This window comes from Xiphophorus maculatus, chromosome 1 (genome assembly GCF_002775205.1).
Source record: "Xiphophorus maculatus strain JP 163 A chromosome 1, X_maculatus-5.0-male, whole genome shotgun sequence".
Classification (NCBI taxonomy): Eukaryota; Metazoa; Chordata; class Actinopteri; order Cyprinodontiformes; family Poeciliidae; genus Xiphophorus; species Xiphophorus maculatus.
The window spans coordinates 13,918,396-13,932,683 of NC_036443.1; the positions used below are offsets into that span (position 1 = coordinate 13,918,396).

The window sequence follows — 14,288 nt, forward strand, 5'->3', positions numbered from 1 at the left end:
TCTTTATGACTGATTGCTTCAGTTTGAAGTCATGCAGAACTATGTTAGCAATTAACTTTATGTGACAGATGATCCTGCTCTTTTCAGGATCATCTGTAAAGTGCAGTTGAAACGTCTTTTGGTCTCAGCTGCATTTGTTTACAGCTCTTACAAGGAGCCGTGATTGCTGCTGTGCAGCACCAACAGAAACACACAAGCACACAATGTTTGCTCGTTCATTATGGCTGCATAATGAGAGCCCAGGTAGCTCACACTGCTCCTCCATTTTTAATGTAAGAGAAAAAAAACAAAAACTCTTCACTGTGACATAAATATTATGCCATGCATTTCCTCCTCAGCTTCCAGCAGCGTTGGAGCTGCAGGGAGTCGTTAGAGGCTTGAAACTCTGTGCATGTCATTATTCCCATGAAACATGATTGAAACAAACTGACCACAGGGATATATTGATCAGCATACATGCTGGCCAACCAAAGGGAAGTTTGAGAATGGCGAAGGACACTGGTGATCTTTTTGGTAACATTAATCAGGCATATCACTAACCTGCCCACATTTTCTGAACATTTTTCTTATACATGTAGTCAAGCTGATTATTAAAGATTCATCTCAATGAACCAGAATAGTGTCAACAATTGTACAAAAGAAAATTTCACACTCTAGTACCACATTATGTGTCTAATCACTCTAAACAATTTTTAAAATATTTTTAATTGATGATTTGCTTGATTTACTGACATGAACTTGTGATTTTGGTTATTTCTGCTGGTTTTAAAGTGGGTTATTATTGAATTAGGGCAAATTCGTATTGAGAACCTGCAGGTAAAATCCACATTAACCCCACAGACAGGCAAAGGTCACCTCAGTTCTAATATTCCCACTCTTCCTGTTGTTCTTCTCAGGAATCCTTTCTTACTTGATATTCGATCACTCATTTTATTACCAGAATAAGAATAGCCTCAGAATGCAATATCGGTTCTCCGCTCTTTATAAAGCATTAGATTTGTTTATTGATTTTTGTTAGCAAATGTTGCATATAAAAAGCACCACATCTTCCTCTGTGGGTATTCCTGTGTTATATCTGAGTGAGGTGACTGAAGCAAATCTGATGGCAGCCTGTGAGAAGAAAATCCAGCAGAAACACAGCACTGAGCGAACAGTGTTTACTTTGATTGTGTGATCTACCTGGAGCTTCACGACTTCACCGATCAGAGGAATTCACTTAGTCTTTGATGGGAAAAATGAGCCGCCACTCCAGCGTTACATAACACAAACTCTTTGCATTATTGTGCTGTGTTGATGAATATCCTGACAGCCATCTGCTGCACCAACGTGCAGCGCAAAGTGGGATATTAGCGGCTTGGAGTTGATGATTGCAACTCAAGTGGTGACTCATAAAGAGGGAACGATAGAAAGCAAACATCCACTTTTTTTTAAGAAAAGGAACTAAATAGATGTACCCCATACATTCAAACAAATTGCATTTTCTGTCATGTACATTTAAATTTAATAGCATTATCATTTACTGCAGCATAAAAAGTACTGACACTACATTTTTGAAAAGCCAGACAGGAAAGCACATTTACGTCAGAATTTATTGAATATTTTGGGGCATTTTACAGCAGCGTGTATTAAAATAATAATAATAAAAAACCTGGTGTATTAAAATCAATCCTTGAGTTAGTAAAGTGCCTGCTTTTAAAATCCACAGAAACTTGTTTGAGTGTATGTGCATGTGCTCCTTAGGTCAATTAAGATATGGCTTCTTTCAGACCCCTAATAAAATGGCTCTGCCTGAATGATTGAGGATGATTTATTGAATTCAACATCTTACTATGGTCTTCTGCCCAGAGTCCTAAATGCTCTTAATGAACTTATCCTTCCTTTTTAAAAATGGACATGAGAGGAGCGTTAATATATGTTTAGCCATTTGTTTATTTTTATTTTTCACAAAGATCCCACTTCCTAAAGTTAAAGGGGAAGCACAGATGTGGCTGATATTGAATGTGTTTGTGAAGTTGTGGGTAGTTTTTAGTGATTCAAAATGTTGATAATTTAAAATGACATGAATGAATGAATGAATATTTTACTTGGGTTTTGCTCATTTTCTTTAACAACCCTATTAGTACCGACAATTTTATTTTTTCTGTTTTATTGTCGGGGGAGAAGAGGTCAGAAGCTGCCCTTTGTTTAAGCAGAAATGTGTGCAGATGTGACTGAAGTTACTTTGTAGAAGAAAGTCCAGACTCCTTAATAAATGTATTTTTCTTAAGACTTTCAATGAGAATTGAAATGTTGTTTTTCTAAAAATGCTCCTTGTTTTCTAGCCCGGGTTTTAATTTTGAGGAAAACAGTTGAACCAGTCGCTGAAATGCCTCATAATGCTGCAGATCCTGTGAGAACATAATGAACTGCAAAACCAGACAATTTGTGTTTTCATGAATGTGTCCAGCAACAGCAATTTGCAGCCTTCCAAGGCTGCTGTTTAACATAATTTACCCTGTAAATGAATAGAAAACAGTCTGGTCTGCATGACCTTTCCATCAAATCATATTTCCTGTTGCTAAACAGCTTTAGTGTACAAACACGGTTTCTACAAAGGCAAGCTCAAACTGTGTTATCAGTACTCATTTGTGAGGATGCATTGATTCTTTTCTTCTCAAAAGGGTGAGAAGCAATCAAAATGTCCTCCTTCTTAAAACCGAAGCGTTTACAACAAAATTCCTGACCTTGAAAGAGAGAAATATTCTTAAAACAACTCCACTTTTGAAAATGCCATGGTAGTTTGCATAAATACTGTTTTTTTGTGACATTTTAGTTAAGTGGTTATTTACCATCAAACTGGTCAGTATGTACACAGGGAAGCTGATTTCTCAAGATGGTGCAGTCGAACCAACTGGCTGATGAAAAACATGTGAAAAGTGAAAAACATAGTTATTTAATTGAATGCTGTATTAGTCATTTTTGCATTAGCTTGTTTTTATTTTCATTGGGTAGTGACTTTTTATTTTCCATTCTCAGTATGTTTCACATAGGAAGATCACTAGCGAAACACCACTCACTATCTTCATTTTTTATGTAAATATTCATTGACTTCTGTGTAAATAACAACCCAATGAAAGAATAATGACAGATTAAGGTTTCATTCATCCTGGACTAATAATAATCTGTGTTCTGTAAATAACCACCCAATAACAAATGTAGCAACAGTTTAAAGATTCATCCCATCAACGGTTATAAAATCTTTTAAACTGGAGTTATTTTTAAGGGATAAAAGTTCATTTTGGCCACCCTGAAGTGGCTGTTAGGTTACAGCTAATCTGGATTTAAACAAAATGAGGATGTCAAGAGCTTTAGCAACTGCAGGTAAGATGCTAAGTATTTATAAAATTTCAACAGATCCTCTCTAAGCTATCCCTTCAAGGAAGATTATTAAATAAGAATAACGGGTAGACAAAAAACAGCTTTACATCCTGTGTTTAAGAGGTATTGAACATAGTTTAATTATGAATCTGAAGATGCTTCAGTTTGGCAAGATGCAAAATAATAAGTTTACAGGTTAAACTCACAATCTTCAGGTTGACATTTCAGAATTTAGTCAGTGTTCGGTTGAATATTTGAACAAGGCCATGAAAGCCACAGTTGGTGATGGTAAACTGTCATGATGTAGCGATGACAAGGAGCTAAAGAAAACTTCACTCGCAGCTTACTGACGTGGAGACTGAACAAACATGAGATCTAAGAGCATCTTGTGTTTTTCCCCTGTGAGCTGCTACAAGTGTCCTGCATGTAGCTTTTAAAATTTTAAAGCCTCTGTGTGCTTGTTTATATCCCCGTCCGTCTCGTCTGCAATGGAAAACTGCAGCTGGATCACCTGAGGCCTGACTGAGCTCCATAGGAGAGATGCTAGCTCTCGTTACATTATTCTGTCCCTTAACACTGCTTCCTGCACACGTCAATGTGCGATTTAGACCCTGAAGATTAGTCGAGCATTCACAAGTGAATGCCGTCTCATATTTACATGATTACATTCATATATATATATTTTTTTAGCCAGAGTCAGTTGGAACATACACAGTATTAAAGTAGTAAGATTACCCTGCTCTGTCTGATGTATAAATGTTCAGGCAAGTCGTAACACAGAGATGTTGATACTGACAAAGCACAATAACTTATATTGCACATTTTCTAATGTTCACACAAACGGCTTCACCATAAGTAATAGAACAGTTAAAGCTTCATGTGCTCAGTATCTTACTGAGATAAGCACGTAAATAGACATTGCAGGCTTCTCAGTATGCTGCCTGCACTGTTTTGTGCATGTGTGCTCTTCCTGAGGACGAACAATCTTCCACAGAACCACGTTGCTAATCGCAAGAGCTTTGCGGCGCCTTGCTGTGATCTGTTCTCTTCAAACTACATTCAGATGAGGAGAGAGCCACCGCTTTTGGACAAGAGCTTATTTCTTTAGCCAACCATTTCTCTCCTTCGCTCAGGCTACACTCTGCTCGACAAAAGGGGGAAGTTTGTAAGTTTGCTGAGGTGTTTTAATCTTCTGCTCGTCCTGGAGCTCCAGCGGAGACGGCTGCAGCTGCAGCTCCAGCGAAGGATACGATTTAAAGACCCCCAATTGAGCAGGCTGAAGCGATGCAACCGGTTTTGGCTCCAGATTGGCCTTGTCTTTTCTGTCACTTTGCTGGAAGTCCAACGCCAGCGTCTCCTTGCAACAGAAGTACTGCTGCAATATTTTCTGAAACGCAGTGCGAAACTTTTTGATGCGGAAAGCGTAGACGATTGGGTTGACAGCGGAGTTGCCGTGAGTGAGCAGGATGGCAATGTAGAGCAGAACCATTGGCTTGTCACACTGGGGACAGAAGAACGTGATGCAGTTGATGATGTGAAGGGGGAGCCAGCTGATGGCGAACAGAACAAACACCAGAACAAGAGATTTGGCAAGATTCAACTCTTTGTCGTAGTACTTGTTGGGGTCTGAGAAGCTGGAGGTGATTTTCTTGTTGTTCAGCTGCTTGTGGATCATGTAAAAGATTTCCACGTATATGACCAGCATGAACAGCAGAGGTGGCAGGACGCAGCCGAAGAAGTTGAAGTAAACCATGTACTTCATACTGATGACGGTCTCAAACTGGCAGGTGACGATGAGGTCCGGGCCGATCGTGCCGTTCTCCTGGAGGCGCTTCAGATTATTCCACCCTAACATGGGCGTCAGCCCCACGATGAACGCCAACGTCCAGCATATCACCACAGCCAGGCCCGCCCGCCGGGACGTCACCACCCGCTTGTACCTGCAGGAAAAACCAGGAATACGTCAAAATGTCTTCACTGTTGGAACATGCATGTTTTCTTTCACAAACTGTAACAGTTGATGTATATATTTTTTAAACTTAGCAAACTAATATTATCTTCTTGTGTTGGTTGAACATCATATTTGACATTTGCTGAAATGTTTTTTATTTTATTATCTTTATTTATTTATTTGTTTATGTGCAACCAGAATAAGTTTTATTTTATTGTCCTTGACTTGAATACTTTAAACCCTAAGCTGATGGGTTGCAGCTCATTGCAGTGCAAATTAGGCAGCATCCCTGAAAGTAACATCAGCGTACTTTATACTCTGCAGCCATATTGTTTTTCATACATGATTCTTAACTTTGCAATTTAATTTTGCAGATGCAATATTTGGTCCACCAGACTTCCCATTTCTGCTTCAGATGTATATCTTCTAAATAACCTACTGTAAAGGATTAATGGTGAGAGACTGATTGAGGTAAAAGATTCAGGGTCTCTGAAATGTTATTATTCCTCTCGCGTCTACAGAGAAAGAAATGAAACAGGCGCAGCCTAAAGGCACACATGTAAACATTTATCTGATCCACCTCGGTGCTAGAAAGCATGCAGAGCAGTAATTGGATCATGACTAGATTACCATTGGTTGATATTTACAGAGTATGATGAGAAAATGTTTGCATCATCACAAGCTGACCTTTGCTAAAAAGGGAGCCTGGAGCTAAACCGGACCTTGCATTTTAGCCTGACTGTCACTGGTGCCATGTCCTGTGTCTAGTATTGATTAGGAGGCATACAGTATGTGTTGAGATGTAGCGGTACAGAGACGCCTGTTCGCTCCTTAGAGAAGAAAAATAGCATCAAAAAGCACCATTTGTTTCATTGTTCTGATGGAGCAAAAGACTTAAATGGTTTGAAGATTTTAGTACGTAATTGGTGAAAGCTTGGCTGCCCAGTTCACTCTTTTTCTTTCAAGCTTTTTTTAAGCATATTTCCAGAGTTTGGAAATGGAAACTGGCTTGTCTGTCACAAGCTACAAGCGTCACCACAACTAAAAAGGAAATGTTGCGAAAACTGTAATATGTGCCCATTAATTGTGGTATATCTGTGAATTAACATTTTCGCTTTTGTTAGAAAGTATGGAAGATGCTGAACATCCCTGAAAATTGCTGATTTATTTCACTTGAACCACAATTAAAAGGACTTTGGATTGCTGAAAGCAATAAGACGCCAACAGCTAAAGGTTTTCCAAGAGTGTCGTAATGAGCCACAAGCTATTATCTGTGGTGACAAGAAATAATAAATTACAACGTTTAGTTGATACTTGGCTGTCTTATCAGCTCCTAGTCATTATCCTGGACTGCTCTAGTTCTGTCATTAAAATCACATGCATTCAGACCTTACAAAAAAATTCACACCCTTGAACTTTTCTACAGTTTGTGACATTACATACAATACTGCGCATCAACATCTATATAGCCCTTTCATTCTGATACACCTGAATAAAATCCAATTTCATGTTCAGTTTTCAATTTCTTAAGGAAGTCCCCTGGTAAATACAATAATCAGAGTATGCCTGTTTGTCAGTGTAAATTTGTTCTGTGTTGTTAGAAAACAGCAGCGACATAAAGATGAAGGAACACAGCAGTCAGGTCAAGGATAAAGCTGTGAAGATGCTTAAAGCAGAATTTGGCTATAAAACATTTGGCGAAAGTCTAAGCCTACAAAGAGATGAACGTCCATCTTGAACACATTATCCCTACCACACACAGTGACTGCAGCATCAAGTGGCTTTTCTGTAGCAGGGAAACCTGTAAGGGTTGATGGGATGATGGATGGCTCTACAGAAGAAAACATGTTTCTGTTCTGGTAAACACCTGAAATCAACATTGTCTGGCTGGAAAAGGAAAACTTTAATCATAGAAGCAGCCAAGAGGCCAATGGTAACTCTGGAGAAGAAGTTCCATTTGCAGTTTATCAAAAACTAAGTAGGAAAAACAGCAAACATGTGGAAGAAAAAAAACTGTGGTTAGATAAAGTGAAACTGTACGTTTTTGACCACATAGGATAAACTATTTGTGGCAAAAAAGAGTAATATTTCCCATCACGCTGGTCATATCGTCCACACAATGGTGGCAGCATCATAGAGGCTGACCAGGTTTATTAGGAAGATATACGAAGCTAACAGTGGGTAATCAGGAAAACTTAAAAGTGGTTTTAAAAACCTTTAAAACCTTTAAAAACCTCAGGTTTAAAAACCTGAGGCTAATCTTCCAGCAATGGCAATGTCCAGTCTTTATGACCAACCATCCTACAGCTTTTAGATACCTTTATTTTTCCAACACACCTGAATCAAATGCCTGAATTCTCTCATCAGCAGTCATTCAGCTCTGCAGAGGCCTGGTAAGGAGGCATTCATTGGATTCAGCTGCAGTAGGAATGACTGTAAAGGCTGCAGGACAGCAGCTTTCAAGGATCTAGCAGGACAAACAGCCTCAAACACAAAGCCAGAGATGCATTGTACTCCATGTGTCACAACGGCCCAGCCAAAGTCCAGACATGGATTCAATTGTCTGCACCAAAGCGTCCAAACTTTTTGACAAGGAAGAATAGGCCAAAAACAAACAACGTGATATGCAACAGCAGTGAAGATATGTAGACTTGTAGAGTCATTGTAACAAAAGATTGGTTTGCAAATTATTGACCCAGGGAGTTGGAACCCAAGCATGATCCACGTCTCTGATTATCTTTAGTTAAATAATGAGCCAGCTTTCCTTTTTCTTCCTGTTCACATTAATGTGAACCTTTGTGTTGGTTTGTCATATAAAAATCAACTTAAGCCCGTTGAGGGTTATGCTTGCTGAGTTCAGTGGTGTCAGGTCTGTATTTCCGCAAGGCCCTGTTAAGACGGGACAAACAGAAACTCACGGGCTACTGCGTGATCAGCATGCCCCTGTTGTTTTCATGAATCCTCTGGCGAGCTAAATCTACCCAAATGTGGACCTTAACACGACAGTCTGAAGTGAAACACGATCCCCGTGCAAATCGATTCCCAAGAAGAGAGCTGTAATAGCTCTGACCTCTGTGTGAAGAAACGACCACCATCATCCCTTCCCACATGGAGCAAACAATAATCAGACTTGAACCTTGACCCGACATCCTCCCGTCCTTCCCCGTGCGCGTTGAGAGGAAAGACCCACATTACCTGGTCGGGATCTTGACCCTGAGATAGCGGTCAATTGCGATGGCCAGCAGGGCCAGGATTGAACTTTGCGTCAGCACCAGCATGGTGCACGTCCCGAGCAGGCAGCTGTAAAAGTAAGTCTTAAGTCCGATGCTGACCGTGATGGCCAGGGGGATGACCAGCGCTCCCACCGCAATATCCGCCACGGCCAGGGAGACGATGAAGCAAAACGTGGTGTCTCGCAGGGACTTATTAATTTTCACCGCCCAAACCACCATCACATTCCCGATCACGGAGGCGACAGCTATCAGAACCTCCATGCCTATGTAGAGCAGCGGCGCCGAGGAGACCGTCCCGGGCATTTCAGCAGATCTCTGTGATCAACAAAAACGTACACACTATCTTTGTTTTCTTCTCTTGTCCTCTAAGGTGTTTTCCAAATTAGTTGTGCGTCCGTCAGTCTCATGGCGCCCTTATTCCCCACTCTGGATGCCAGATGCACATTTCGTGAGATAAAATCCAGCTATTAAAAAAAGGAAAGAAGCAGCAAAGACTGCTGGCTGTTCCTCTGAAGCAGGTGCTTTTGTCCAGCGGCTCCAGCGGGTCGCTCCTGCTCCGTTCCCTGCGTCCCCTCCACTTGGCTGGATACACCTGCTTCTCGTAAGCGCAGCATCCTTCCCACTGGCTCCAGTTTCTTCGAGAGGGCGCTGGGCGTTTTGTCAGCCTACGTCTTTCAGTTTGACAGAGCACGTTTTAACAGCGCTGCTGCCTGCGCATTTTTGACAGGAAAGCGCGCACAGATTCAGCTGCTGTGCAGGCGGCAATGCGCTCTGTTCCCCATCTCTCTATCGCTCTCTCTCTCGCTCCGCTCTCTCTCTCCCTCTTTCTCTCTCTTTCTTTATCTCTGTGGGAAAGAAAACTCTTTCCCTATTTTTATTAGGAGTGACCGTAAAACGCGGAGTTCCAGAAAATGGTTTCATTTGCTCCTGTTTTCGTTTAACAGAGCCTTTTCGACCGGCTTCTTTTCCATGTAATGGAGTGGATTCATTAGAAATGGGAACTTGGAGAGAGGGTTTGCTCTCCAAGTAATTCTTCAAGAAATTCTGTGCAACTTTCTGTGGAACCATCCCAAAGGAAGTCTCGCTCTCCTCCCCGAGGATATTTCTCTGCCACGGGCCTCGACAAGTGCAAATGTTGCACAATTTCCACAGAACAATTTTTGACAGATGAGATGAAACAGGTTATAAGAGAAAACGTTGTTTTTTCATAATACAAAGGATGGTTGAAAGTTCATACTGATCAATTTTGAAGTTTTTAGATTCATGTTGTTCTTGGCAAGAGCTCAATTTCATTTGCATTTTTGACATAAAGACATGCAATGGTCTTGTGCTTTTCCATATTTTGCATTGTGAGAAAATTTTGCTGCAATGAATTTTGAACTTATTTTAAGGTCAAGGCCAAATATTTTTCTTTATCACTCTAAGATACTTATGGAACAAATAAGGATAACTTATCCGGTCCTATGTACGAGCTGAGAGGCACAGTATCTTATCTTGTTGTTTCGGGTTCAAAGTGAGAGGTGTGAGCTTTGAGCAAAGGCAGGGATAATCATTCATAATGAAAGGTGCCACAGATGGTGCACTTTACTCACTCAGATGTTTTATGGAAGCGGGAAGGCAGCATTTACACTCGGTAAGTTAATTATTGTAGAAAACGACATGACATTGGGGTAAAGATTTATATGTAGAGGCAGTTATGGCAGGAGAACTGAAAATACTTGAGCTGTGAAAATTATTAGCTTGAGTTAGCTATAGAGGTCAGCCAATACAGACAGGGGAAGGTAGCAGCCATATGGCCGCCCCGCGCCAACTCCTACTCACCTGGGAGATCATAATGAACATGATCCAAGCCATGGATGAAAAAAATCAATCATCATAGAGCACATGTTGTAAACTAACACATCAGTATTGCTGACAATTAGAGACTGTAGGTTCACCCCTTCCAACGTTTTTTTAGTTTAAATTACAAAGCAGTCTGAGTAAATGTTGTTATAGTGTGGTGAACCAGAGCGGGGCACGCTCGCCTAACTTTGTTTCCAGATGTCTAAACATAGTTTATTTCTGAATTCTGTCGACACACACTGAGGACATTAGTGCACAATTGAAATAAAGGGTTTCAGACGTCCCTGCAGTGGCCTGATGTACTTACGTTTAACCCTAAAATTACTTATTCCCCTAGCATTTTTAAAATCTGCATTTTTTTTTCATTGAAACAACAAATGAGAAAAGTCTCTCTCAAACTATCAAGAAAATAGTAATGTGTGATAGTAGTATCGGTTTTGAAACAAAAACAATTCCACATCAAGTTGAAGTTACCCCAAAGTGTCAAAATCAAGGTTATTTTAAAGCTACACCTGCCAGAGGTTTGAGTAATTTGGGGCTTTACTGTACAGTCTTCACACAATACTTTACTGGTTTCGTGGGATGTATTTCTGCAGCACCTCTGAATCACTCATGTGACGGGAGGTTCAGTGAGACTTACTTTAATGCCCGCAGAATGTGAACATAAAGAAACGCTTCAGTAAACATTTGTCAGATTTTGCCATTTGAGGCTGAATGACCAGTGAAGTGCAGAGTGCTTCAGCTGTACGAACCAGATTCTGCTGTTCAGTGAACATTTTCTGTTGAGTCTAGAATCAAAAACAATGCAATCTATAAAAGTGATACCACAGATTTACTTGGATCCAGGTACAGACGCCTGTTTGCATACAATTGCCTGGGCACCTTTACAACATATTTGTTTTACATACATACGTTATATCCATTTATATGTATGTATTGTTTGTTTAACTTATTTGTGAATTCTTAGCACAACACTGTCACCCCGTGCTTGCAGTTAATCTGCACCAGCCGCAGTTTAATTGTTTGGGACAATTATATGATTGTCCCAGACAAGCCTCCTCAGCATGGATTAAAAGGTCAGTGTTATGTAAAATCAACTTTTTTGAGCTTTACGTAATTATTTCCTCATCAAAAAACATACTGGGAGTGTTACCTTGATTCTTTCATGCATGCTTGAGAAATCCCCTAATCTCCCATGGCAACTATGTTTTGTTATCTTTCTTACATTAGTAGTTTTATATTAATAGTTGTTTTTTATTTTAAGGTTTAGTGTTTTAGTGTTCTCACCCCAGAGAGGAAGAACTTGTTTAACTGTGTGTAAGACATAACTAACCTTTCCTTGATCTCAAGCATGTTTTCACAGGTGCTTCTTTAGGAGAAATTCCTGAGAAACTCCTTAGTTGCCTCTAATTGTCTGTGTGTAGAATTTAGTTTCTGTTTTCCCTTCCTTGTTATCAGGGCAGCCCCTCCTTTTTGTTAAGATCACTCGTCCACATTCCATTCACTCCCTTTCTCTGCTAATAAAAAGACAAGTTCTGCAGCAGAATGGCAGAAGGCAAGGAGGTTGGCTTGTAGGAGCTGATCCTTTGTGTCTTCTCAATTCTTGCAAGAATTTGGTTGAAAACTAAATGACGTTGTCTGTGGTTCTTTTTATATAGGTTGAGAAAATACCTATCAGCAACTATTCAGCTGCCCAAAACGTCTGGGAGGACCAAATACCACCTTCAAGGCGCAGCTCCTCCTCGGAGATGCAGTGTTCACAATGCAGAGCTTATGCCTATCAGCATATCTCACCCCATCTCAGCTCCTTCAGACCAACCAGCAGCAGTTAGCAAACACCTGACGGAACTGCACTTCTGCTGAGCTCATTAAAAGAGATGCTGCTCAATGCAATACTGGTAAAAACATCGCTAAAAGGTTAATAGAGGAGTGCAGTTGTTATGACTTCCTGAAGATGGCGTTTCAGAAGAAGCGGGAGTTTATAAAGAAACACAGGACTTGTTTGTTTCAGAGTCACATCCATCCATCCATTCGTCCATCTAACTTCTTGCAGCCTTATCCCTTTGGGATCGGGAGGGGTGCTGGTGCCTATCTCCAGCTGTCATCGGGTGAGAAGCAGGGTACATCCTGGACAGGTCGCCAGTCCATCGCAGTTCAGTCACAATTTCTTGAAATATTGCCAAATTAGTGCTAACATGCACACAAAAAACAAGTAATATTAATCTTGTTAAATTCTGAAAATAGTGTTTTGTGCCTTTTGGTGATGTTTTGAGTCTTATCTGCTGAACTGTTCAAAAAGCCATGTATGCTGGGTGCCAAAAAGGTGCACACCTCAGACATCCTGTAGAAATGGGAAACTTATGCTTTTCATGGGTCAATAGGTGGTGAGTGATGGAGACTGGATGGGCCACGGCATGACACAGGAGGGTTTTATAAAGCACATAAAGCTTTTTGTTTTGATGAACAAGAAAATTTATATGGCTATTTCATCTGCTCGGATGAAGAACAACGCAATGAACCATGATCACAATTTAATGAGGAAAGACATTGTCTCTCTCCTCAGCCTCCTGTCTGCTGAACTAAGCTCAAAACTATTTTTACTTGGTCATTAAAAAGCCCCAGTGATGAACTGCTGAGGTCTTCTCGGAAGACTACTCAACCGGACAGAATGAAAACTTTGGATCGCAACACATTAATCAGAATCTTTTCCTCAGAGGATAGGTTTTATTATGTAAAACCAAAAATGTTACCATCATTCAAAAAAAAAAAAAAACAAGAAACTGGAAGTCTAAGGAAAAGTTGAATCAGTCAGTGGGAAGAGGTGGATTTTCTGATTAATTTGAAACCATCTGGAAATGAGCGGCATATGACAGTGATTCCCCATTTAATCTCTTCATTTTCAAATAAACACAGGTTTTAAGGTTTCCTTAAAAATGAAGATGGAAATGTAATACAATTAGTTTAATTTCTGGAAACAATTTTAAACAACTTGACTCTATAAAAAGTTACATTCACAAAGGCAGTGACTTACCCTTTTCAAAACAAATCAATAGCATTAAAACTGTAATGTTAATCATGGGATATTGCATGTTACTGAATTCTGTAAAATGCATTTACAGAATTAAACTCCACATTATCCGTGTGACCCAGATTTAAGATAAGGTGGCCAGTGTTGTGACTGCTGAGTCTCATGTCCTGCTGTGAACAGAGGCTATCTATTGATTTTCTGTTTGCAAAAAAAACAAAACAGCGGCGTCTATATCACAGTTTCAGTCTTCTCAGGGCTGTTAGCTTCCTGACCCACAACCTGTTTGAGAAATTTACCACAACACCCCATTTCAAGCTCAAGCTGATAGTGAAAATGAAACACATCAACAACAAGTATCCGTCGTCACACAAAAGGTCTCTGTTGGTCAAAACGGGGATGTTTGGTGAGAGAATCTCTCCAAACACCCTGCTGATGTCAAGGATTACTGATAGGCCTGTGCAGATCCCAGAAACGGTGAAGTAACTCGCCTTCTAAGTGTTTTGACTCAACAAGCCAAGAAAATCAACTAGAAGCTTAGTTTTTGTTTATTTGGTACAATTTGTCATTAATCATGTTGAATAACAATACTTTCATAGCATTTATTTTACGTGGATTCTTGACAATGAATAATTCACTTATTATACCTGCACCATTAAAGAAAAAAGTCTAAAAAAATAAATAATAATGCGGCATTTGTGTGATATTTGACACCTTAACTGCATAACATGCACACTGCACAGTGTAGAACATTTCCATTATATATGACAGCTCAACAGCAGCAATCCACATTTACTAAAAGTCTAACATAAAGGGGCTTCATTTTATTTTTAATGGCATTTATTTTGTAACAACTCATGACAAATCAGCTTTTGAATAC

General features: G+C 40.0%; 1 protein-coding gene across 1 annotated transcript; it reads right to left on the reverse strand.

The window, feature by feature from the left end:
* Positions 1-1,571: 1,571 nt before the first annotated feature.
* On the reverse strand, positions 1,572-9,368 carry LOC102230114 (adenosine receptor A1-like). The gene is made up of 2 exons (XM_005801394.2): positions 8,504-9,368; positions 1,572-5,297 (listed from the first exon to the last, which is right to left on the reverse strand). The coding sequence occupies exons 1-2, from the start codon at positions 8,842-8,844 to the stop codon at positions 4,487-4,489; spliced, it is 1,152 nt and encodes a 383-aa protein (XP_005801451.1). The 5' UTR covers positions 8,845-9,368; the 3' UTR covers positions 1,572-4,486.
* Positions 9,369-14,288: the final 4,920 nt, after the last annotated feature.

Coding starts and splice junctions, on each gene's coding strand:
- LOC102230114 (XM_005801394.2), bottom strand. CDS start 8,844: ATGCCCGGGACGGTCTCCTCGGCGCCGCTGCTCTACATAGGCATGGAG. Junction 5,298..8,503: donor AGGGTCAAGATCCCGACCAG/GTAATGTGGGTC, acceptor TTTTTCCTGCAG/GTACAAGCGGGTGGTGACGT.